Below are 27013 nucleotides of genomic sequence, written 5' to 3' on the forward strand. Positions count from 1 at the left end.
GTTCATACTTCACGTACTGTTAAAGCCTGGCTTGGAGAATTTTGAGTATTTGCTAGTCTGTAAGATGAGTGCAATTGTGCAGTAGTTTGAACATTTTTTGGCATTGCCTTTTGAAAACTGGCCTTTTCCAGTCCTGTGGCACTGCTGTTTTCCATATTTGCTGACATATTGAGTGCAGCACTTTCACAGCATCATCTTTTAGGATTTGAAATAGCTCCATTGGAATTCCATCACCTCCACTAGCTTTGTTTGTAGTGACGCTTCCTAAGGCCCACTTGACTTTGCATTCCAGGATGCCTGGCTCTAGGTAAGTGATCACAACATTCTGGTTATCAGGGTCATTAAGATCTTTTTTGTATAGTTCTTCTGTATATTCCTGCCACCTCTTCTTAATATCTTCTGCTTCTGTTAGTGAAGTGAAGTGAAGCCACTCAGTCGTGTCCGACTCTATGCAATCACATGAACTGTAGCCAACCAGGCTCATCAGTCCATGGAGTTTTCCAGGCAAGAATATTGGAGTGGGTTGCCATTTCCTGTGTCTCTTGTCCATACCATTTCTGTCCTTTACTGTGCCTATCTTAGCATGAAATGTTCCCTTGGTATCTCTAATTTTCTTGACGAGATCTCCAGTCTTTCCCATTCTGTTGTTTTTTTCTATTTCTTGGCACTGATCACTGAGGAAGGCTTTCTTATCTCCCCTTGCTATTCTTTGGAACTCTGGATTCAGATAAGTATATCTTTCCTTTTCTCCTTTGCCTTTTCTCTGTTTCTCCTTTGCCTTTTGCTTCTCTTCTTTTCACAGCTATTTGTAAGGCCTCCTCACACAACCATTTTGTTTTTTTGCATTCCTTTTTCTTGGGGATGGTCTTGATCCCTGCCTCCTATACAAAGTTATAAACCTCTGTGCATAGTTCTTCAGGCACTCTGTTTTATCAGATCTAATCGATATTGACCATCTGGTGATGTCCATGTGTAGAGTCTTCTCTTGTGTTGTTGGAAGAGGGTGTTTGCTATGACCAGTGCATTTTCTTGGCAAAACTCTATTAGCCTTTGCTCTGCTTCATTCTGTACTCCAAGGCCAAATTTGCCTGTTACTCCAGGTGTGTCTACAGTAGAAGACTCTATACATGGACATCACCAGATGGTCAACACCAAAATCAGATTGATTATGTTGTTTGCAGCCAAAGATGGAGAAGCTCTACACAGTCAGCAAAAACAAGACCGGGAACTGACTGTGGCTCAGATCATGAACTCCTTATTGCCAAATTCATACTTAAATAAAAGAAAGTAGGGAAAACCACTAGACCATTCAGGTATGACCTAAATCAAATCTCTTATGATTATACAGTGGAAGTGAGAAATAGATTTAAGGGACTAGATGTGATAGACTGAGTGCCTGATGAACTATGGATGTAGGTTCGTGACGTAGCACAGGAGACAGGGATCAAGACCATCCCCATGGCAAAAAAATGCAAAAAGGCAAAATGGCTGTCTGAGGAGGCCTTACAAGTAGCTGTGAAAAGAAAAGCAAAAAGCAAGGGAGAAAAGGAAAGATATTCCCATCTGAATGCAGAGTTCTAAAGAATAGCAAGGAGAGATAGAAAAGCCTTCTGCGATCAATGCAAAGAAATAGAGGAAAGCAACAGAATGGGAAAGACTAGAGATGTCTTCAAGAAAATTAGAGATACCAAGGGAACATTTCATGAAAAGATGGGCTTAAAAAGGACAGAAATGGTAGGGATCTAACAGAAGCAGAAGATATTAAGAAGAGATGGCAAGAATACACAGAACTGTACAAAAAAGATCTTCATGACCCAGATAATCACGATGGTATGATCACTCATCTAGAGCCAGACATCTTGGATTGTGAAGTCAAGTGGGCCTTAGAAAGCATCACTATGAACGAAGCCAGTGGAGGCGATGGAATCCCAGTGGAGCTATTTCAAATCGTAAAAGATGATGCTGTGAAAGTGCTGCCCTCAATATGCCAGCAAATTTGGAAAACTCAGCAGTGGCCACAGGACTGGAAAAGGTCAGTTTTCATTCCAATTCCAAAGAAAGGCAATGCCAAAGAATGCTCGAACTACCACACAATTGCACTCATCTCACACGCTAGTAAAGTAATGCTCAAAATTCTCTGAGCCAGGCTTCAGCAGTACATGTACTGTGAACTTCAGATATTCAAGCTGGTTTTAGAAAAGGCAGAGGAACCAGAGATCAAATTGCCAACATGTGCTGGATCATGGAAAAAGCAGGAGAGTTCCAGAAAAACATCTATTTTTGCTTTATTGATTATGCCAAAGCCTTTGACTGTGTGGATCACAATAAATTATGGAAAATTCTGAAAGAGATGGGAATACCAGATCATCTGACCTGCCTCTTGAGAAACCTGTATGCAGGTCAGGAAGCAACAGTTAGAACTGGACATGGAACAACAGACTGGTTCCAAATAGGAAAAGCAGTTCAGTTCAGTTCAGTTCAGTTCAGTCACTCAGTTGTGTCCGACTCTTTGCGACCCGATGAATCACAGCACGCCAGGCCTCCCTGTCCATCACCAACTCCCGGAGTTCACTCAGGCTCACATCCATCGAGTCAGTGATGCCATCCAGCCATCTCATCCTCTGTCGTCCCTTTCTCCTCCTGTCCCCAATCCTTCCCAGCATCAGAGTCTTTTCCAATGAGCCAGGTCTTCATATAAGGTGGCAAAGTACTGAAGTTTCAGCTTTAGCATCATTCCTTCCAAAGAAATCCCAGGGCTGATCTCCTTCAGAATGGACTGGTTGGATCTCCTTGCAGTCCAAGGGACTCTCAAGAGTCTTCTCCAACACCACAGTTCAAAAGCATCAATTCTTCAGCACTCAGCTTTCTTCACAGTCCAACTCTCACATCCATACATGACCACTGGAAAAACCATAGCCTTGACTTAGATGGACCTTTGTTGGCAAAGTAATGTTTCTGCTTTTGAATATGCTATCTAGGTTGGTCATAACTTTCCTTCCAAGAAGTAAGCGTCTTTTAATTTCATGGCTGCAGTGAAAGGAGTACAAGGTTGTGTATTGTCACCCTGCTTATTTTACTTCTGTGCAGAGTACATCATGAGAAACGCTGGGCTGGAAGAAGCACAAGCTGGAATCGAGATTGCCGCGAGAAATATCAATAACCTCAGATATGCAGATGACACCATTCTTATGGCAGAAAGTGAAGAGGAACTAAAAAGCCTCTTGATAAAAGTGAAGGAAGAGAGTGGAAAAGTGGCTTAAAGCTCAACATTCAGAAAACTAAGATCATGGCATCTGGTCCCATCACTTCATGGGAAATAGATGGGGAAACAGTGTCAGACTTTATTTTTTTTGGCTCCAACATCACTGCAAATGGTGATTGCAGCTATGAAATTGAAAGACACTTAATCCTTGGAAGGGAAGTTATGACCAACCTAGGTAGCATATTTAAAAGCAGAGACATTACTTTGTCAACAATGGTCCATCTAGTGAAGGAGAAGGGGATGACAGAGGAAGAGATAGTTGCATGACATCACCAACTCAATGGGTATGAGCTTGGGTAAACACTGGGAGGTGGTGATAGACAGGGAGGCTGGCGTGCTGCGATTCATGGGGGTGCAAAGAGTTGGACACAACTATGCGACTGAACTGAACTGAACCAGGTATGTCTTGACTTCCTACTTTTGCATTCCAGTCCCCTATGATGAAAAAGACATCTTTTTGAGTGTTAGTTCTAGAAGGTCTTGTAGGTCTTTATAGAACCATTCAAGTTCAGGTTCTTCAGTGTTACTGGTCGGGGCATAGACTTGGATTACTGTGATATTGAATGGTTTTCCTTGGAAAGAAACGGAGATTATTCTGTCATTTTTGAGATTGCATCCAAGTATTGCATTTTGGACTCTTTTGTTGACTATGATGGCTACTCCATTTCTTCTAAGGGGTTCTTGCCCGCTGTAGTAGATATAATGGTCATCTGAGTTAAATTAACCCATTCCAGTCCATTTTAGTTCACTGATTCCTAAAATGTCGATGTTCACTCTTGCCATCTCCTATTTGACTACTTCTGATTTGCCTTAATTTCATGGACCTAATATTTCCAGGTTCCTGTGCAGTCTTACTCTTTACAGCATTGGACTTCACTCCATCACCAGTCACATCCACAACTGGGTGTTGTTTTTGCTTTGACTCCATCTCTTCATTCTTTCTGAGGTTATTTCTCCACTGATATCCAGTAGCATATTGGACACCTACCAGCCTGGGGAGTTCATCTTCAGTGTCCTGTCTTTTGCCTTTTCATGATGTTCATGGGGTTCTCAAGGCAAGAGTACTGAAGTGGATTGCCTTTCCCTTCTCCAGTGAGCCACGTTTTGTCAGAACTCTCCACCGTGACCTGTCTGTCTTTGCTCACCCTACACTGCATGACTCATAGTTTCTTTGAGATAGACAAGGCCGTGGTCCATGTGATCAGATTGGTTATTTTTCTGTGACTGTGGTTATCATTCTGTCTGCCCTCTGATGGGGAAGGATAACAGGCTTATGGAAGCTTCCCAATGGGAGAGACTGACAAAGGAGGAAACTGGGTCTTGTTCTGATGGGCGGGGCCATGCTCAGTAAATCTTTAATTCAGTTTTCTGTTGATGGGCGGGGATGTGTTCCCTCTCTGTTATTTGACCTGAGCCTGAACAATGGTGGAGGTAATGAAGATAATGGGGACCTCTTTCAAAAGGTCCCATGCATGTACCACTGCACTGAGTGCCTCCAACCCTGCAGCAGGCTACTGCTGGCCCATGCCTCCACTGGAGACTTATGGACACTTATGTGCAAGTCTGGTCAGTCTCTTCTGGGGTCACTGCTCCTTTCTCCTGGGACCTTGTGCGCTCAAGGTTCTGTTTGTGCCCTTCCACAGTCTGTTTCCCCAGTCCTGTGTAAGTTCTGGTGGCTCTATGGTGGGGTTGATGGCGACCTCCTCCAGGAGGGCTTATGCTGTACCCAGGCCTACTGCACTCAGAGCCCCTGCCCTGCAGCAGTCCACTGCTGACCCGTACTTCCACGGGAGACGCTCAGACACAGCTCTGTCTCAGTCTCTGTGGGATCTGTGGTTCCTGGTGCACACAAGGTTTGTTTGAGCCCTCTGAGGATCTCTGGTGGGTGTGGGGTTTGATTCTAAACATGATTTCACCCCTCCTCCCATCTTGCTGGGGCTTCTCTGCCCTTAGACATGGGGTATCTCCTCAAAGTCACTCCAGTGCTGCGCAGCTGCTGCTCCAGCACCTCCCATCTTGTTGGGGCTTCTCTGCCCTTGGACGTGGGGTATCTCCTCAGAGTTGCTCTGGTGCCTTGTAGCTGCCTCTCCAGCACTGCGCAGCCACCACTGTAGCGCCTACCATCTTCGTGGGGCTTCTCTGCCCATGGACGTGGGGTATCTCAAAATCGCTCCAGTTCCTTGCAGAGTCAGTTATAGGATAAACCCAAGGAGAGACATGTCTAGACACACATTAATCAAGCTAACAGAGATTAAACACAAAGGAAGAATGTTAAAATCAGCAAGGGAAAAGGAACAAGAAACATAAAGGGAAAACCCATACCATTAACAGTGGATCTTTTAGCAGGAACTTTGCAGGCCAGAACGGAATGGCAGGATATATTTGAAGTACTGAAAGAATAAAGTCTACAACCAAGATTACTATACCTGGCAGGGGTCTCATTCAGAATTGATGGAGGAATCAAAAGCTTTACAGACAAGCAAATGTTTCAGAGAATTTTCCACTACCAGACCAGCTTTAACAAGTACTGAAGGAACTTATTTAGGCAGTAATCACAAGAAAAAGGAAAGACCCACAAAAACAAACCCAAAACAATTAAGAAAATGCCAATAGAAAAATAGATATCAATAATTACTTTAAATGTAAACAGATTAAATACACCAACCAAAAATACAGACTGACTGAATGGATACAAAAGCAAGACCCATTTATATACTGCCTACAAGAGACCCACTTCAGACTTAGAGACACATATAGTCTGAAAGTAAAAGAATGGAAAAGGTTATTCCATGTAAATAGAAACCAAAAGAAAGCCAGAGTGGCAATTCTAATTTCAGACAACATAGACTTTAAAGAATAATGCAAGAGATAAGAGAAGGACAGTACATAATGATCAAGGGAACAATCCAAGAAGACGACGTAACAATTGTGAATGTTTATGCACCCAACATAGCATCTCAGTACATAAGGCAAACACTAACAGACATAAGAGGTGAAATTGACAGTGACACAATAATAGTAGGGGACTTTAACACCCCACTTACACAAATGGACAGACCATCAATATAGAAAATCAATAAGGAAACGCAAACCTTATATGAAACATGAGGCCAAATGAACCTAATTGATAATCTTCAGGACATTCCATCCGAATGCAGAAGAATACACTTTCTTCTCAAGTGCACATGGAACATTCTCCAGGATAGACCACATCTTGGCTACAAATCAAGCCTTAATAAATTTAAGAAAATTGAAATCATATCAGCTGTCTTCTCTGACCACAACACTATGAGATTAGATATCAACTCAGGCAAATAGATGGGGAAACAGAGGCAGACTTTACTTTTTTGGGCTCCAAAATCACTGCAGATGGTGATTGCAGCATTGAAATTAAAAGATGCTTACTTCTTGGAAGGAAAGCTATGACCAACCTAGACAGCATATTAAAAAGCAGAGACATTACTTTGGCAACAAGTCTTTCTAGTCAAGGCTATGGTTTTTCCAGTAGTCATGTATGGATGTGAGAGTTGAACTATAAAGAAAGCTGAGCACCGAAGAATTGATGCTTTTGAACTGTGGTGTTAGAGAAGACTCTTGAGAGTCCCTTGGACTGCAAGGAGATCCAACCAGGCCATCCTAAAGGAGATCAGTCCGGGGTGTTCATTGGAAGGACTGATGTTGAAGCTGAAACTCCAATACTTTGGCCACCTGATGTGAAGAGGTGACTCATTTGAAAAGACCCTGATGCTGGGAAGGATTGAAGGTTGGAGGAGAAGGGGATGACAGAGGATGAGATGGTTCGATGGCATCACTGACTTAGTGAATATGAGTTTGGTGATGCACATGGAGGTCTGATGTGCTGCAGTCCATGAGCTTGCAAAGAGTTGGACACGACTGAGTGACTGGACTGGACTGAACTGAACAATTCAGGAAAGAAACTGCAAAAAATACACTCATAGAGATTAAATAATACATTACTAAATAATGAGATTACTGAAGAAATAAGACGGGAAATCAAAAGATTCCTAGAAACAGATGACAATGAAAACCCTACAACCTTGGTCTATTTACGGTAGGTCCTTTACCCAGTACATTCTGTTGGGCCATCAAGAAGATTAAAAGGCTTTTCAGTAGGGCCTGGTGTTGCAGGGAAGGGGAGTGCTGTGGTTAAGTGTTAGGCTTTTAGTGAGCCTGTGCGTCTGAAGTGGAACTTCACAAGTGTTTCTCAGTGCTTTTTTTTTTAACCCCTTAGGCGGGACTGGAGGACTGGATGACTGAATGGACTGGAATTGGGTATTTCCCTTCGTGCTGGTTAGTTAGGCTTTGGTTAATTACTTTGCCCTGAAGGCAGACTTTGTTAAGGACAGAGTCTTTCAAAATGGTTCCATTTCCTCTTGCTCTGTCAGAAGGGAGAGGGGATTTTTCTCCCTTATTTACTTTGAGAAACTGGTTAGGCTCTTGGAGGTAAATCTCACAAAATTTTTGGGAACCCCTAGAGTGTTTAACCCTCAGGGTTAAAATAGAGAGGGAGATGGTGGGAGAAGGAATAGAACTACTGGGCTAAACATCCCCAAATGCGATTGTAGAAATGCATTCAGATTTATTACTATATGGTGAATGCAAGTCTTTAATTAGAAGACGAGGAGTAGCTGACTTAAGAGATTATCACTAAGCTACTCATAAGAAACACCTGAAACGTAAGGATGTTGAAAGTTGAGTAGAAAAAGACATACCAGTCTAATACTGACTAAAAGTAAGATGGTAAAGCTGGTAGAACTGTATTGATATCAAATGAAATAGGTTTTCAAACAAATTTTTATCAGAATAGTAATTATTAGAGATAAAGAAGGTCACTAGATAATGACAAAAATTTAAATTTCCCTGGTAGAATGATGCCTGAACTTCTCTGCAGTTAGAAATAGCCTCAAAATATATAGTGTAAAAATTCAGGTCACTGTAAGGAAAAAAGGACATATCCACCACCATAATTGGATTTTTTTTTTTAGTACCTTTCTTAGCTATTAATAGATTAAAGAAGAAAAAAGAAAGCCTATTTGAATGGAAAGAAAGAATATTTGAATAGCTTAATAAACTTAACCCTTATTATCATCAGAGTCCCTTGGACCCAGATTTAGTTTACTAGTTTCTTTTTTGAACAGTTCTACTTGGATTTGTTGGATTGATGCTTTATGGCTTTCTTTCTGTCTTAGAGGTCTTCTGAAGAACAGAAAACTTACTTTAAAATAGAAAATTAAAACTCCTTTTCTCTTATAGTATATACCGTATGGGTCCTTTGGACCTTTTTATGAATCTAATCTGCTGTGGGTTCTTATATCACTTTATCTGTTATAGGTAATTTTATTATCCTAGAATAATTTTTATCATCACTCTTTAATTACTCCCAACTATATTAAGACTAAAATGAAAGGATGATGGAATCATCTAGATAGATGTTATAGAGGTCAAGTCATTACTATTGTATTATTTTTGATTTTATTACATTACCTCAAGAGTTGCACATATTTTAAGAAAATATGAATGAAGTCTGGAGGTACCATCTTTGTAGTCATTTTAGTTTTCATCGAACACAACTGAGAATTTAATAGTTTTCATTTTCTACATGTAATGGTACGAAAGTAGAAAAGTTGACAGAGGAAGGTATGTCAGCTATTAAATGGGTAAAATAATGGTCAACAGAGGTAGCAGACTCTAGGCCCTAGTTATTATGGTGAACTTGATCATATGAGTGAAGTCTTAGACTATGAGTCACCAACTAGCAATATCCTAGATGGATTTTCTTTGAACTCAAGAATTGATGAGTGACCAGCGTGTTTCTGCAGTATTTTGTGATAAGAAGTTGGATTCTTCAGTTTTGCTAAGAGAATATGTGACTTATTTTTGCATTACATATAATGTTGTACATGAACATTTACTTGATACAGCTTATAATTGAAGAGTGTTGAATTAAAGTGTATATACAAAGGTGGTAGGAAGTGAATATATGATTTAGGAAAGAAAGCAGAACATTGGCTTGGATCATTTTGATGTATGTTTATAAATCTAAAAATAAATATTGACAAGGAACAAATAATATGGCTGTCTTTCTCAGCAAGTTTATGGGACATCAAAATTTTAAAAAAGCACTGCATTTCTATGGTGCAGATTCAAGAAGCAGAAGTGATGATTGTCTAGTAGAGATATAATTGAAATCTGGAATCAGATTTTATAAAACTGTATGTCCCAGATTCATGCATGTCAGTTGGTGACCAGTTTCATGCTCTTTTTATGTGTGTTTGTGTGTGTATGTGTGTGTGGTGTGTGTGAGTGTATATATACACACATTATGCATTTGTAGATATGTGTATGTATCATACACATATCTGTACATGCTGCTGCTGCTGCTAAGTCGCTTCAGTCGTGTCCGACTCCGTGCGACCCCATAGACAGCAGCCCACCAGGCTCCGCCATCCCTGGGATTTAAATCACAATATGGATTTTCTGTATTTAAACTTCGATTAAACTTTTCAGTTAATTTGCTTTTTTACTATATCCTTTTATTTTTCTGTAAATTATGTGCTGGGTGCTTAGTTGCTCAGTCATATCCTACTCTTTGGGACCCCACGGACTACAGCCCACCGTGCTTCTCTGTCCACAGGATTTCCCAAGCAAGAATACTGGAGTGGGTTGCCATTTCCTTCTCCAGGGGATCTTCTCAACTCGCAGATCAAACCTTCATCGCTTGCATTGGCAGGCGGATTCTTTACCACTGTGCCACCTGGGAAACACCTGTGAATTATTTATAAAATGACCTAAATATTAAATAAAATACAGAGACTCTTATCAGCCCAGCTGATTAAGGGTGTTGATTATTTTTCCTGGCCTACTGAGGGTTAATATATTGTACCTGTGTGGATCGTTGCCCTCAGCAGTTGATGACTGTGCATCTCTTTCAAGTGCACATGAAATATTCATGAAAATTAGCCATCTGCTTGGCTGTAAAGCCTCCACAGATTTCAAAGACTGAGTTCTGTGACTACAGGCAGTTAAGATACAAGTCATTTACAAAAGGTAATTAGAAAAAGTCCCCTACAGGGGGAAATTTAAAATAACTGCTAAATAACTTACAGCTCAACACAGGAATCTTAATGTAAATTAGAACATATTCAGAATTAAATTCTAACAAAATACTTTAAAAGTTGTGTAATGTAGTTAAGATTGTACTTTAAGAATAAATGCTCAAGATGAATAAATTAAGAATCCAATTTAAAAAAATGACAAAAGTGATTACAGAATAAACTCAGAGTAGAAGGAAGAAACTGAAGATGAACATAAACTTATGACATGGAAAACACTCAGTAAGTACTAAGAATAATAAAGTCCAAAGCTGGTTCTTTGAAAGTCAGAAAGTCAAATTTCTGATTTATCAAGATTTATCAATGGTGAGGGAATAACTAAACAATATTCAGATTGAAAAAGGATGCCATAGGTATACATTTCACAGAGATTAATTTGGTAAAATAATATTAAGAATAACTGATGTCCGTGAATTTGATATTTTAAGTGGACTAGGTAAACTATTGGAAAATAAAACTTAACCAAAACCGACTTAAAAAATTGAAAACTTAACTAGTCTTATAACATTGAAAACTCTCGGTCTCCATGACTGCAGAGGAATATTCTATTCACACGTTTCATGGAACAGATAATTCCAATCTTACATATATTATTTGATAAGTAACAAAGAAAGACCTTTTCTCAGCTGTTTTTGTGAGACTAGGATAACACTGCTACAAGCACTGTGCAAGAGCAGTACAAGAAAGGAAGACGGATACGTCTTCTGATCTGAGATGGGCAGCTCCCCAGGACAGTGCCTACTCCATCTGGTGCTTTTTGGAGGTTAAGATGCAGATTGAGGCACCTGGAAATCCTTGCTTATCTTGACCTGATGTTTTGGTTCCATGGAAGAGATTAAAGCCTATTTGGAGTGGGAGCACAGAAGACCACGGTGCTTTGGATTGATAGCACATGTCCATAAACTGAAACAGTTCTGAAATGATGAGTTTGTTCACTGTACAGTAATGTTCTACAAAATTGAGATATCTCATCTTTTACTGTATTGAGAAAAGTGCTGCTTAAAGCCACCTTTTCTCACCCATTAGATGAGCGGAACTAAGTGTGACAGTTCCAGGCACTGGTGATAATGTAGAGCAGTGCACTGCTGGTGATCGTGTGTGGAGGTGGAAATACTTTGGAAACACAGTTTGGTATTAACTTTTAAAGATCTTTGCACTTCGCATGACCCAGCAACTACATTTCTGAGGGAAATGACTTAAAGCAGTGATTCCCCCAGACTGCGGCTGGGATCTCCTCTAGCCATTCCGGAGATACAGATTGTTTTAAAGGAATCTAGCTGATAATACAACTTATATGCAGTTTTTTCTTGGAACTTTTCAGTCTGATCTGTTGTTTAACTTTACCATCTTCTCTTTCATAGTTGCCCCCCCCCCCCCCCCCACCTCCTTTTTTTTTGCTTCCTTGCTTCAGGGAGGGAGAAAGCTATGAATTGCCATAAAATAACTGTTTACAGTACCCACGTTGAGAATTTCAACTAGGATCCTTATTTTGGCAGTGTCCAATTCTTTGTTTTCAGCATGATTTAAAGACAGTGTAGTTTTCATGGAATTGTTAAATGCTTCTTGATTACTATGTGATTTTTCAAGAGCTGACTCTAAAGGAGTTGAAAGAATTGGGAGACATTGCTGAAATATTCTAGCAATAAGTGATTTCATTTATACATATATGAAATAATAAAAGGAGGGCAGGTAGTCTCATCTGTCTGATTGAGATAACATTTTCCAAGAAAGTTTACTTTTAGTACCTAGTTGTCAGATGTGCATTTTTGCTTCAATCAACTGAATGCTAATTATACTTGTAATCAAAAGTCAATCCAGAGGAAAACTTGTAGTGTTTCATGGTTACAAGGAATTTAATAAAAATCAATTCTATTTGTATATATGTTTTGTTGCATAGAAATGTGACAGAGTGATCAAAAGAAGATTTTTAAGAATAAAAGCTGATGATACCAGCAAAAAAATCACAGAGAAGTGTTACAGGAATATAACACTTCATAAAATTGTTCATAAAGTAAATGATGTGGTATTTCTGTTGTTAAGCAAGGATTTGTGTGTTGTTTTAGACATGAATGATTTTGAGAATCAGTCACTGTGGTATGTAGATTCTGCTGGGTACATTGATAATGATGATTGTATTTTAAGGTGCCAGTGTTTATAGTGTACTGCAATCTGGGCAACTTTTTTTTTTAAAAACTATACGTATATTCATTTTTATTTGTTGATTTTTGGCTGCACCAGGTCTTTGGTGCTGTGCACAAGTTTTCTCTAGTTGTGGAGAGCATGGACTGCTTTCCAGTTGGAGTGTGTGTGCTTCTCACCGCGGTGCCGGCTTCTCTTGTTGTGGAGCAGGGGCTGTAGCGCGTGTGGGCTTCAGTAGTTGCAGTTTGCAGGCTCTAGCTGTGGTACGCAGGCTTAGGGCCTTTACCTAGCATCTATTTAAACTTAAATTATAAAAATTTTAGTTGTCAGTATAAAAATGTTCAAGGGAGTATACTGTGTTTCAAAATTCTGTGCAGCAGTAATGGAAACAAAAAAAGTTAAAGACCACTGAATATTACCATATTAGATAATAGATCTCAAGGGGGATTGTAACACTCAGTGGGGAACATACTGGAATTTGGGCAGGCATTTTTGCTTGTCATGATGATTGAGGGGCTTTACTGTCATTTGATTACTGGGAGCCAAGGAAGCTAGATATCCTGCAGTATACAACAAACAACATGATAGTTGCTTCCCATAAGTTTTTGAAAATCTTACTGGACTAGTCCACGGCAAATATAAATAAGTAGAAATTTACTACATAATACTCCTAAAGCATATTCAAAAGAAGGAATTTATTTTTTTTAAAAAGCCCAAGAATTTTAAGAGAGGACCATTTTAGTGGATAATATTTAAATGAAATAGATACTCTCTCAGAATTGTTTAATAATGTATTAACTCTGTGCATTGTCTTCTTGGGGTATTACATTTCTAATTACTGCATGTTTAGTTGAAAAGAGTTTGCAGTACAGGAGCAATATAAGTAATTAAAATATGTAACTTAGAACCAAATATTAAATTATCAGGAACTTACAAACTACAGAGATCTCACTGAATTTTATTACACTTTGTCAGTAAGAACAGTGTGATCATACTATTTAATATTGTGGCGTGGTTCATGTCTTCTACTCCAGCTTCACATTTCCTGATTGCTTTACTCCTGAACGTTTATTACTTTTTACGTAGGTTATTTATTATACTTATTTTTTACTGTCTTTTTGTTCCTTTTACTTAGAGACATACTGTAAGAGGAGAGATTGGAACAGCCCTTTTGAGGAGTTTGGCTTATTTAAAAAAAGAGAAAATTGGTGGTAGCTGGATCAGGTAATTGTGTATGGGGGTCAGGAATTTTTTTTTTTTTTTCATTTGTCTTTTGGGGAAGGAAATTAGGATTTATTGGTAGTCGTGAGTAAGGAGGGAAGAATACAGGCCTTCATGAGTCCAGGTTCTGCCATTTGTCCTGTGGGCCACAGTTAGAAATGTATTAGGTTGGTGCGAAAGTAATTGCAATTTTGCGTTGTTGAACTTGGCCGTTTTTATGTTGAAATACATTTTTAAATAAATGTGGTTATGTTGTACATCATTTTAATATTCATTTCCAGCTTTATTTTTTTTGCTAGTGACTTATTACTTGATGTTTATGATTTTAGACTGTAGAAATAATGATAAGACAAAAAGCAAATCCAAGCAGTTTTTAAATTTGAGTTCAAAATGGATCATACAGCAGTGGAGACAAATCACAACATCAACAGTGCCTTTGGCCCTGAAAAAGCTGGCTTAAAACCTAACATTCAGAAAACTAACATCATGGCATCTGGTCCCATCACTTCATGGCAAATAGATGGGGAAACAATGGAAACAGTGAGAGACTTTAATTTTGGGGGGTCCAAAATCACTGCAGATGGTGATTGCAGCCATGAAATTAAAAGATGCTTACTCCTTGGAAGAAAAGCTATGAACAACCTAGACAGCATATTAAAAAGCAGAGACATTATTTTGCTAACAAAGGTCCATCTAGTCAAAGCTATGGTTTTTCCAGTAGTTATGTATGGGTATGAGAGTTGGACTATAAAGAAAGCTGAGTTGATGCTTTTGAACTGTGGTGTTGAAGAAGACTCTTGAGAGTCTCTTGGACTTGACAGAGATCCAACAAGTCCATCCTAAAGGAGATCAGTCCTGAATATTCATTGGAAGGACTGATGCTGAAGCTGAAACTCCAATACTTTGGCCACCAGATGTGAAGAACTGACTCATTTGAAAAGACCCTGATGCTGGGAAAGTTTGAAGTCAGGAGGAGAAGGGGATGATAGAGGGTGAGATGGTTGGATAGCATCGTCGACTCAATGGACATGAGTTTGAGCAAGCTCCAAGTGTTGGTGATGGAAAGGGAAGCCTGGCGTGTTGCAGTCTGTGAGGTCGCAAAGAGTTGGACACGACTGAGCGACTGAATGGAACTGAGTCCCCAAGTCGTGCTTGACTCTTTTGCAGTGGTCCCAGCCTCATTTATTGAAATGTTCTAGCAGTGCCATCTTTGTCATAAGTCAAGCAGGTCTTTTCTGGACTTGCTGTTCTGTTCCTTTGTTCTGTTTCTCTATCTTTGAGTAAACATCACATTTGTTATTTACTATAGCTTTATAATAATTTTATTTTAGTATAAATTCTCCAACTTTTTCTTCTTCAAGCTTATTTATTGGGCTTTTGCATATCTACTTTGTCAACTTGTAAGAAGCTTTAGGATTTTGATTGGTACCATATTGAATCTATTAATTTGGAGAGAATTTACATCTTTTAGAACGGAGTCTTCTAACACATGATGAACACAATATATTCCTCCATTTATTTTATCATCGTTGTGCCACTAGGTCATGTCTGACTCTTTTGCGACCCCATGGACTGAAGCCCACCAGGTCCCTCTGTCCATGGGATTTCCCAGGCAAGAATACTGGAGTGGGTTTACATTTCCTTCTTCAGGGAATCTTCCTGACCCAGGGATCAAACCTGGGTCTCTTTATTGGCAAGTGGATTCTTTACCACTTAGCCACCAGAGAAGCCCCTCCATTTATTTAGGACTTATATAATTGAGACTTTGTAAGTTTTTTTTTAACCAGTTATTTATTTTGGTTATGTGAGGTCTTGTGCCATGCACTTCTCTTTAGTTGTGGCGTGTGGACTCCAGGGTGTATATGTGCTCTGTAGTTTACAGCGCACGTCTCTAGTTGAGGTGCCTAGCCCTTAGCTGTCCCACAGCATGTGGGCTCCTAGGTCCCCAGCCTGGGATTGAACCCACGTTCCCAGCATTGGAAGGTGGATTCTTAACCAGGGGACCATCAGGGAAGTCCTCTTGTATATTTTTGTGTCAAGATTTTATGCATTTTTTATTATATTTATTCCTTGGCTCTTTGATTTTTGAATGTTTATGTAGATGATATCTTTAAAAAATTTTCTTTTTCTAGTATATAGAAAGACAGTTGCTTTCTGTATATTGAACCTGTATCCAGCTTATTTTTATGATTTATAAATTCTTTTGAGTATTCTTCATTTGTAATTAACTCATCTGCTAATAAGGACAGTTTTATTTTTTTTCTTATGATCTTTGTAATTAAAATTTTTCTTATTACACAGACTAATACACCTATTTACATTTGTAGAAATGATAAAGAATACATTGCCTCATTCTTGATAATTGGGAGGAAGTTTTTGACTGTTAAAGGTGATGTTGCTTATAGGTATTTTGTATTTACTCTTTAACAAATGAAAAAAGATTCTTTTGTTCTTAGTTTGCTATGAATTCTCAATAATGAGTGTGTTGATTATAGAGGACAGCAAAAGCATAATAAAAGAAATATTGATAAACTGGATTTCATTAAAATTGAAAACTCAAGAATTATTGAAAGATAAGCCACAGATAGGAGAAAATAAAAGATAAGCCACAGATAGGAGAAAATATTTCCAAATGATTTTTCTGAAGAAGGACTTTTATTTAAGATATAACTCTTACAACCGATTAAGAATCAAATAAATTGCACAGCAGAAGATTTGAATAGACATTTCAATCAACTGTGTGAATGACTGTTAAGTGTCTTGAAAAGGTACTAATAACCTCATTGTTGTTGTTCAGTTCCTAAGTACTGTTCGTCTTGTGACCCCATGGAGTGTAGCACACCAGGCTTCCCAGTCCTTCACTATTGCCCAGAGTTTGCTCAAGCTCATGTCCATTGAGATGGTGATGACATTCAACCATCTCATCCTCTCACTTTCCCTTTCTCCTGCCCTTAGTCTTTCCTAGCATGAGTCTTTTCAAAAAAAAAAAAAAGTCTTTTCCAGTGAGTCAACTCTTCATATCAGTATTGGAACTTCATCTTTGGCATCAGTCCTTCCAGTGAATACTCAGGGTTGATTTCCTTTTAGGATTAACTGGTTTGATCTCCTTGCTGTTCAGGGTACTCTCAAGAATCTTCCCCAGCACCATAGTTCAAAAGCATAAATTCTTCAGTGCTCAGCCTTTCATGGTCCAGCTCTCACATCCGTACATGACTACTAGAAAAACCAATAGCTTTAACTATATGAACCTTTATAGCAAAGTAATGTCTCTGCTTTTTAATATGCTGTCTAGGTTTGTCATATTTGTCATTAAATAAAAATTAGTCACCCATTTCTGTCCGACTCTTTGGAACCCCATGGGCTTCTCTGTCCATGGAATTCTCCAGATAAGAATACTGGAGTGGGTAGCCTTTCTCTTCTCCAGTGGATCTTCCTGACCCAGGGATTGAACCCTGTCTCCCACATTGCAGGCAGATTCTTTACCATCTGAGCTACCAGGGAAGCCACATTGGTCATTCAGGAAATGCAAATTTAAAACCATAATAAATACATCATGTCACTAAAATGGCTATGATGAAAAGGCAGACTAGTGTCCTTGTAGGACAACAGAGACCCTTATGCATTGCTAAGAATGTGAAGTGGTGCAGCCATCATGGAAAGCAGTGGCAGGTTTTTTATTTTTTTTTCCGTCCCTGTTTAAATTAAATAGAAATTTACAGTATAGCTCAGCAGTTCCACTCTACCCAAGTGAGTCTTTGGGTGAAGATGAAAAAGTTCCTCTACACAGACTTGAATGCAGATGTGTTCATGGTAATATTTTTCATAATACCCAAAGAGTAGAAATAGTGCAGATGTCCATCAATGAATGATTGGATAATCAAAATATCTGTCTCTACAATGAATTCTATTTGGTAATAAAAAGACAAAAGATACTGATTCATCTTTATATCATGGATGAACCTGAAAAACACTGTGTGGTATGAAAGAAAGAAGTGGAAGACTATATATTGTATGGGTTTTATTTATATGAAATGTCCAGAGAATGCAAAGTTATAGGAAAATATATTAGTTTGGGACTAGAGGTGAGAACAGGGAGTGACTGTATATGAGTATGAGGAATCATTTTTGTGATAATGGAAATATTCTAAAACTAGGTTGTGGTAGTTATCAGTTCAGTTTAGTTCAGTCGCTCAGCGTGTCCGACTCTTTGCGACCCCATGAATCGCAGCATGCCAGGCCTCCCTGTCTATCACCAACTCCTGGAGTTCACTCAAACTCACATCCATCGAGTCCGTGATGCCATCCAGCCATCTCATCCTCTGTCGTCCCCTTCTTCTCCTGCCCCCAATCCCTCCCAGCATCAGAGTCTTTTCCAATGAGTCAACTCTTCGCATGAGGTGGCCAAAGTACTGGAGGTTCAGCTTTAGCATCGTTCCTTCCAAAGAACAACCAGGACTGATCTCTTTTAGAATGGGCTGGTTGAATCTCCCTGCAGTCCAAGGGACTCTCAAGAGTCTTCTCCAACACCACAGTTCAAAAGCATCAATTCTTTGGCGCTCAGCCTTCTTCACAGTCCAACTCTCACATCCATACATGACCACTGGAAAAACCATAGCCTTGACTAGACGGGCCTTTGTTGGCAAAGTAGTGTCTCTGCTTTTGAATATGCTATCTAGGTTGGTCATAACTATCCTTCCAAGGAATAAGTGTCTTTTAATTTCATGGCTTCAGTCACCATCTGCAGTGATTTTGGAGCCCAAAAAGATAAAGTCTGACACTGTTTCCACTGTTTTCCCATCTATTGCCCATGAAGTGATGGAACCAGATGCCATGATCTTAGTTTTCTGAATGTTGTTGTACAGCTCTCTAAATTTACTAAAAAATACTGAATTGTGTATTTTAAATGACTGAATTTTAAGTAAATTATGACATCAATGAAGGTGTTAAGGAATGAGTGTTGAATTCTGTCAGCTAATTTTCTACTGAAAATTTGTATGATTTTCATCTTTCTTAATTTCTTAAATTAAAAATTCTAATATTAAACCAGTCTTAAATCTTGGCTTGAGTATAAATTGGTCTTAATACATGTATGTTACTAGTAGGTATGATATACTGCTATTTTGTTTATGATTTTGAGACCTTATGGGAAAAATTGGTCTCTCATTGTTTTTCTTATGATGTTCTTGTCAAGTTTTTGTTTTACTGTTTTTCATATAATCATTTAAGATTGATGGCAAATGTTTTTCATTATATTTTTGGAATAATTTACTTTTGTAGCCATATGGGCATGCAGTTTTCTCTGTAGGAAAGTTTTTACATATTCAGTTTTTAAAGTATTTATTTGCATTTTCAGATTTTCTGTTTCTTTGTCAATTTTAATAAGTTGTGTTTTCCTAGGAATTTATTCATTTCATGTCATTTTTCAAATTCATGGAGTCAGAATTGTTAATAGTTTTATTGTCTGTGAAGTCCTTAGTATTACTGTCCTTTTCATTCTCAGTTGAGACTTGTGCCTTCTCTGATTATCTGTGATCCATCTTGCTAAAAGATCTGTTATTTATTTTAGTTTTTTTCAAAAGCTGACTGTTTTGATTTTTCTCTCATACATTTGTTTTCTACTAAAAGTTTTTTTTGCTCCAGTGTTTGCTATTTCTTTTCTCCTGGTTTGGGACTTTTTTCCTGTTTTTTATTTTTTGATAGGAATATTTGACTGCTTTATCAGTTACTGTGAAAGGTCTATTAGAGTCCACTGTAGTTGTAGGTGTGACAGTTTTTTCATTTTGGTTCTGTGAATTTTTGCTTTATTTGGGGGCTGTCTTTTTATGTATGCCATTTTAGAATTTTTACGTCTTTTGTGATGGATCATGTTTCTTACTATAAAATAACCCTCTGGTTGAGCAATATTTCTTGCCTTACTTCTCTTGTCAGAGATGAAGATAACTTTACAAGTTCTCTTGGTTAGCGTTTGCATTTTTTTACACTTTTACTTTAGCCAGTCAGTGCCCTTATGTTTTAAGAATATCTCTTATAAGCGGTATAAAACAAGTTTTAAAACTCTACTCTGATGGTCTGCCTGAAGTGAATTCCCTTTAGTGCTTTTTTAGCTTGGGCCTGATGGTGTGTTTGAGGATGTGTCTGTGAGCTGGCCTGTAAAATGTTTTTATTCACCATCATTTTGAAGGATAGGTTTGATTAGATTAGAATTCTAGATTGGCAGTTAGTTTCTTTCCCCACTTTAAAGCCATTCATTTTCTGTCTCACACAGTTGTGTGGATAAAGCTGCATTCCATAATCAGACACGTCTTCTATACTTCTCTGCTGGGTCTAGTGTGCAGGTAAATGGGCTACATATGTTAAGAGGAAACCTTGATTCCCTTTAGTTGCTGGCATGGTTTCTAGCAGCTTTGTCTTTTAAACCTGAGAGTGGTTTTCAGGCATGCTGCCTGGTCACAGGGTCAGAATGTTGATAAGACCCCCAGTCGGAGCTCTCGTTAGTGTGTTAGAGGGTACCCTCGTGGTGCCCTGGGGTCCGAGGACATGATGGATCCTGTGGCTCAGTTATGAGGGCTTCTTCAGGACGACTTCCTCAGAGTCCCTATCTATCCCATCAGCTTTTACTTCATGGCGTTGGCTCCTCTCCTGTCTACTCCCTTCCCTCATATCATACTACATGTAGCTGCTTATTAGCCAGTATGTGTTACCTAACATGCACTGGGCAGCATTTTATATTCTGAATTTAAAATTATATTCTTCATGTTAAATGATAGTGAATCGAACCATTATTTCTTTAACAAATATATCCTACTAGTTTAGAATTCCTTTGGCACTACTAACATTTTTCTTTGATGCTAAATTTTAATTCTTCACGGGAAAAATTAACTATGAAGACATATATCAGACATCCAAAAAACAAGACTACCATATTAGTCTTTATTTAGTCGCTAAGTCATGTCCAACTGTTGTGACTTCATGGACTGTAGCCCGCCAGGCTCCTCTGTCCATGGGATTTTCCAGGCAAGAATACTGGAGTGGGTTGCCATTTCCATCTCCAGGGGATCTTCCGGACCCAGGAATTGAACCCAGGTCTCTTGCATTGCAGACGGATTCTTTACCAACTGAGCTATAAGGGAAGCCCCACCATATTGAGTTCCCACCACTTAACTTAAGCCGAAAGTCACTTCAGTTGTGTCCGACCCCGTGTGACCCCGTAGACGTCAGCCCACTAGGCTCCTCTGTCCCTGGGATTCTCCAGGCAAGAATACTGAGTGGGTTGCCATTTCTTTCTCCAATGCATGAAAGTGAAAAGTGAAAGGGAAGTTGCTCACTCGTGCCTGACTCTTAGCCACCCCATGGACTGCAGCCTACCAGGCTCCTCCGTCCATGGGATTTTCCAGGCAAGACTCCCATGTGTAAAACAGCCGGCTGGTGAGAAGCTGCCATGTAACACAGGGAGCTTAGCCTGGGGCTCTGGGATAACCGAGAGGGGTAGGATGGGAGAGGTGCGGGGGATGTGGGATGCGGGGATGGGAGGGAGGCCCCAGAAGGAGGGGATATGGGTTCTAGGATATGGGTTTTATCAGCTGCAGTTCTCAGTTCCACAGGAAGTGTATGGGCTCAGAATGTCTCAGCTTCAGCTGCTACTTGTTTGTTGCACTAGTCCTGATCAACTCATAATTGGCTTGTACGAGTGTAGGTAGCTGAGTAGGTACCTTCTATGCTGTAATTTTACTTTGTTTTTTATTTGTCTATTTATTTAAATGAGGACCTACCTTTTTTCAGAGGGTTTAATTTTACTAAAAAGAATGTCTTTGTTGAACCACAAAGGAACGATCCCTTGAAAATGAAGGGAAAGTTGCTCAGTCGTGTCTGACTCTTTGTGACCCCATGGACTCTATAGTCCATGGAATTCTCCAGGCCAGAATACTGGAGTGGGTAGCCTATCCCTCTCCAGCGGATCTTCCCGACCCAGGAATCGAACCGGAGTCTCCTGCATTGCAGGTGGATTCTTTGCCCACTGAGCTATGAGAGAAGCCCCAAATGATCCCTTAAGGAAGTAATTATGTTTATTAACTGTTTCAAAGTTACGATTCTATGGTAAACTCATAATTATGAAATTGTTGGTTTGTATATATTTTCAAGTCAGTGATTCTCAGATGTGATCTGCAGTCACCAAGTCAGGCATCCATAAAATAACAGTGATTTTCATAGCAGTAAGGTGTGATTTGCACGTTTCATTGGGTTGGCATTTGCACTGATGGGGCAGAAGCAATGGTGGATAGAACTGCCAGCATCTTGTCAGGAACCAAGAAAGTGGCATCAATCTGTAGTCATTTATGTTGACATGAATGGATTTATTTGTATTCAGTGGATAAATAATTAAAAATTTTAATTGGGTTCATTTTCTAATAGAATACTATGGATAGATACATGTATAATCTTAACAGTACCTCTTCCTCTAAGAGTACAAAGGGGTCCTGACATGAGAGTTTGAGAAGCATTCCTTTCAGTGCTTGGTAGATGTATAGACAAGCAAGTATTTTGTTCAATCTGATGCTGATGAAGAAATGCTTAGAGAATATGATTCCTTTGATAGATAAATCCAGTCTATCTTCAAGTTTTATGTGAATCTTATGTAATGTTCAGTTCATTGCTTTAAAATTTTAACTAGGTTATATTCGTAAATAAAATACTTTGCAGGTGCTGATCTTAAGGAAAGAGCCAAAATGAGTTCCAGTGAAGTTGGTCCTTTTGTCTCCAAAATAAGAGCAATGATTAATGAAATTGGTAAGTACAATTAAATTGTCCTTTTAACATGGTTAAAGTGACCTTAAATATTGGATTTTATTTATTTATTTTTTTAAAGTTTTTTTTGTTTTTTTGTTTTTATTTAATTTATTTTTTTATTTTTTAAGTTTTTTATTTTTTTAATTTTAAAATCTTTAATTCTTACATGTGTTCCCAAACATTGGATTTTAAAAGTTGCACACTGTTTTTAAGTATTATGAAGTGAAAGTAGCTCAGTCTTGTCCGACTATTTGTGACCCCATGGACTGTATAGTTCATGGAATTCTCTAGGCCAGAATACTGGAGTGGGTAGCCTTTCCTTTCTCCAGGGGATCTTCCCATCTTTATGTATAAGCTTTGGCTAAAATATTTACATAATTAGATAATCATGGTGTATAGCTGGTTGTAAAACAGAATGTATGTTAATGTTTAATTTGAAAAATTGTGAAAAATATTTTGTTATTAAACCTGCCTCATATTTATGATGATGTTACTTATGGAGGTAATTATTAGAAAACAAAGAATAATTTGGCATAAGCGTTTGACATAAGTATATTTCTTAAATAATTGCATTCACAGACATACAGATTTGGATTTATTTTTTGCATAAGTGGGATTATACTGTTTCTTTAGAATTACAGGCTTCTTTGTAAGGTTTACATTTTAGTACATATAAATTTGCTTTTATTATTAATACCTTTTAATACATCACTGCATAGTAATCCATGGTCTTACCCAGAATTTTAAATTATTTCTTCATTAATGAACAATGGATGTTTTTGTCTTTTGGCTGTTTTGTTTTCATGTTGTTTTAAACTGCTTTTGTTTTTTATAATAAAATAGTGATTCCTTTGTACAAATTCTTTTAGAACATTAGTATATATAAGATAGATTTCTAAATATGGTATTGCAGTTCTAAGTATCATGTGTTCATTTTACATTTTAATAAATGCTACCAGATTATATTGCAAAAAGATTACAATAATTTATATTCCATCAATTATATGACAGTACCTGTTTCTTCATGTTCTTGCAACCTTTAATGTTGCTACCTTTTTAGTTTGCCAAAGTTAAAGAAAAAATAGATCTTAACATTTTAATTTGCACTTTCCCAGATGCTAGTGTAATGTTATATCTTTTCAAATTAAACTTGCCTTTCCGCTTCTGTAGATTGCCTTTTCACATTCTTCATCTCCTTTTCTATAGTATCATTTAATAACTATTTACTTAAAAGTCAGTTTTGTATTGATCTTTTGTTGTTAAATGTATTACAGGTATTGTCTCTTAATATCCCACCCTAATTTAATTCCAGGAGCTTTATATATATAGAGGGTAGTAAGTTCTCTTCATTGTTTTTTTTTTTTTTAAACTGAAGATTTATTTGCTATTCCTCACACCTCAATTCTTCCAAATGAATTTAGGATTGTTAATTTTAAAGGGAAGAGGAAAAATAGTCTCATGAGCCTGTGATTGGAATTTCTGTAAATATTGTTTGTAAAGAATTAGCGTTTTTATGATACAGAGTCTTTCCATTCATCATGTGCATGTCTCTCATTTTATGGGGGGATCATTCATGTTTTAATGTTCTTTAAGAAAGTTTTCTTTGCATTGGCTTCAGTCTTGTATCTTTTTTCCCCTCTCAGATTTATCCTTATTTTATAGCACTTATTCCTTTGAATGGAATCTTTTCCTGATAATTCTGTTGAAGTCTGGTTATTGTTGTAGGTCCGTAGGAAATTTGTTAAATTTTTTGTGCTTGTTTTGTATCATGCTAGCTTATTACTTGTATTAGTTATTGTTATTTCTCAATTTTCTTGTGTTTTCCAGAAAGGAAAAAAGTTCATTATATATAAATAATGCTGTTTTTATCTTCTTCTTTTCCAACATTTTAATCTTAACATTTTTCATATATTTTCCCATTGGCTAAGGCTTTTGGCGCAATATTCCGTTGTTGAAGTGATCATCTTCATCCCTTTATTTGAGTATGAGGAATGCATTTAATATTTTGCCAGTAGTTATCAAGTTCAGGGAGTTTTCTTATATTTCAGCTTGTTTTGGAGCTTATTACTCTTCTTGTCAAGAATAAGGGTTAAAATTTGTCAGCTGCCTTTTTGGTATGTGTCAAGATGGTATCTATTAGAATTTGTCTCAGCTTTGATTATACTAAATTGTATTACTAGCATTACTGATGCTACACTGGCCTTATGTTACCAGAATAAATACTGCCTGGTCATTGTGGTTAGTGGTTATGGTGGTTTTTAATATATACCACTGGATTTAATTTTATATGTTTTGATATAAGCATAAATGAGATGGGATCTTCTAATTATGTATTTTGTGTTAAAGTGAGAAGTTTTTCATCTTTTTCTGTGCTATCCAGGGAAATCTTCTGTTACTTGAAAGAGTAGTAGAATTTGACCATGTGACATCTTTGGGGTTTTGTTATTGTTGTTTACCTTTTGTTTTTAGAGCTAAGTTTTAAAATATATATGTTTTGATTTCTAAAATAGTTCTTGTCGTCTTCCTACCTTTTGTTTATCCCTTGTCAGTTTTATTAGAGGCTCTCCTCTGCTTCTCTTTCCACACGACTACATGGTCAGATGGATGTCTTCTGAGGCAGAGCATGGATTTGTTTTCCATTGTGGTCAGGGAACTTGATCTTGGAAGTAAAAGTTTATGCTGTCCGTAACTGTATATATATATATGCTAGGACGAATTGTTAAGACTGGTTCAGTTGTAAACATTACCTTGATGTTTCTTCTCAGCCTCTTTCTATTTTATTGAATCTGAAATTGGAACTTTCTGGGACTTCTTAAATGAAGAACTATTCCTTTTTTAGTAGTGGTATTTTCTTTTCAGTGGTTGTAGTGGTAGCATTTCTATTCTGGATCCTGATCCAGTATACTTGTTTCCCTTCCATGGGTTCCCTAACTTGGGAGAGATACTTTTCACTATGATGTTACAATGGGCATAAATCTTTTAAGATGTCTATTTTTGGGGACTTACTGAGATTTTGAGGGGCAAGTAAAAACTGTCTTGATCAAATCTCTTTGTTCAAACCACGGGCTAGCAAACTTTTTCTTAAAAGGACTGACAGATATTTTAGGCTTTGTGGGGCTGTTATGGTCCATGTTGCAGCAACTCAATTTTTTTTTCTTTTAAAGACTATTTTTTCAGGAGCAGTTTTAGGTTCATGTCAAAATGGAGGGTGGGTAAAGAGATTTCTCATATATCCTCAGCCCTCAGTATGCATAATCTTTTCCCCATTATTAATATTTCACACCAGAGTGGCACATTGGTTATAACTGATGAACCGACATTGATATATCATAATTATCCAAGTCCATATGTTTATACTAGGGTTCATTATTAGCGTTTTACATTCCATGGGTTTGAACAAATGTAAAATAACATGTATTCATCATTATAGTGTTATGCAGAGTGTTTTCACTGCCCTAAAAACCTTCTGTGCTTGTTCTGTCCATCCCTTCTGCCGTGTCTGGCAACCACGTTTTACTGTCTTCATAGCTTTGCATTTCCAGAGTATCAGATATTTGGAATCATATAATATGTAGCTTTTTCAGATTGGCTTCTTTTCACTAAGTAATACGCATTGACATTTTCTCCAGGTTGTTTCATGCCTTGTGAGCTCTTTTCTTTTTATTGCTGAATAATATTCCAGTGTAAAGATGTATCACAGTTTGTTTATCCATATACCTACTGAAGAACATCTTGGTTGCTCCCAGGTGTTGGCAGTTATGAATAAAGATGCTGTACACATCTGTGTGCAGATTTTTGAGTAACTGTGTTTTCAGTTCCTTTGTGTAACTACCAAGGAACATGATCGCTAGATTGTGTGGTAAAGAGTCTGTTTAGTTAAGAATTTACCAAACTGTCTTCCAAAGTGGCTGTACCATTTTGTCTTCCCACTGGCAGTGAATGAGTTTCTGTTGCTTTATATCCATGCCAGCATTTGGTGTTGTCAGTACTCCAGGTTGTGGCTATTCTGATAGGTGTGTAGTGGTTTCTCTTTATTGTTTTAATTTGCATTTCCATGATGATGTATGATGTGTCTTTTCATAGGCTTGTTTACTATCTTTATGTCTTCTTTGGTGCTGCTGCTGCTGCTAAGTCGCTTTAGTCGTGTCCAACTCTGTGGGACCCATAGACAGCAGCCCACCAGGCTCCCCCATCCCTGGGATTCTCCAGGCAGGAACACTGGAGTGGGTTGCCATTTCCTTCGCCACTGCATGAAAGTGAAAAGTGAAAGTGAAGTCGCTCAGTTGTGTCCGACTCTTAGCGACTCCATGGACTGCAGCCTACTAGGCTCCTCCATCCATGGGATTTTCCAGGCAAGAGTACTGGAGTGGGATACCATTGCCTTCTCCCTTCTTTGGTGAGGTGTTTGTTAAGGCTTTTGGCTCAGTTTTTAATTGAATTGCTTTTCTTATTGTTGAGCTTTGAATTTTTTGTA

The 27013-nt window shown here is 38.0% G+C and overlaps 1 protein-coding gene across 2 annotated transcripts in view; it reads left to right on the forward strand.

Moving 5' to 3' along the window:
- Positions 1 to 27013, forward strand: part of AUH (AU RNA binding methylglutaconyl-CoA hydratase) — a 193701-nt gene that overhangs the window by 37953 nt on the left and 128735 nt on the right. For both annotated transcript variants that reach the window (XM_052644957.1, XM_052644956.1), the window contains exon 4: positions 22453 to 22539. In XM_052644957.1, coding sequence (XP_052500917.1) covers positions 22453 to 22539 — 87 coding nt within the window. The remainder of the gene's footprint in view (positions 1 to 22452; positions 22540 to 27013) is intronic.

Source organism: Budorcas taxicolor, chromosome 8, assembly GCF_023091745.1.
Source record: "Budorcas taxicolor isolate Tak-1 chromosome 8, Takin1.1, whole genome shotgun sequence".
Lineage (NCBI taxonomy): Eukaryota > Metazoa > Chordata > Mammalia > Artiodactyla > Bovidae > Budorcas > Budorcas taxicolor.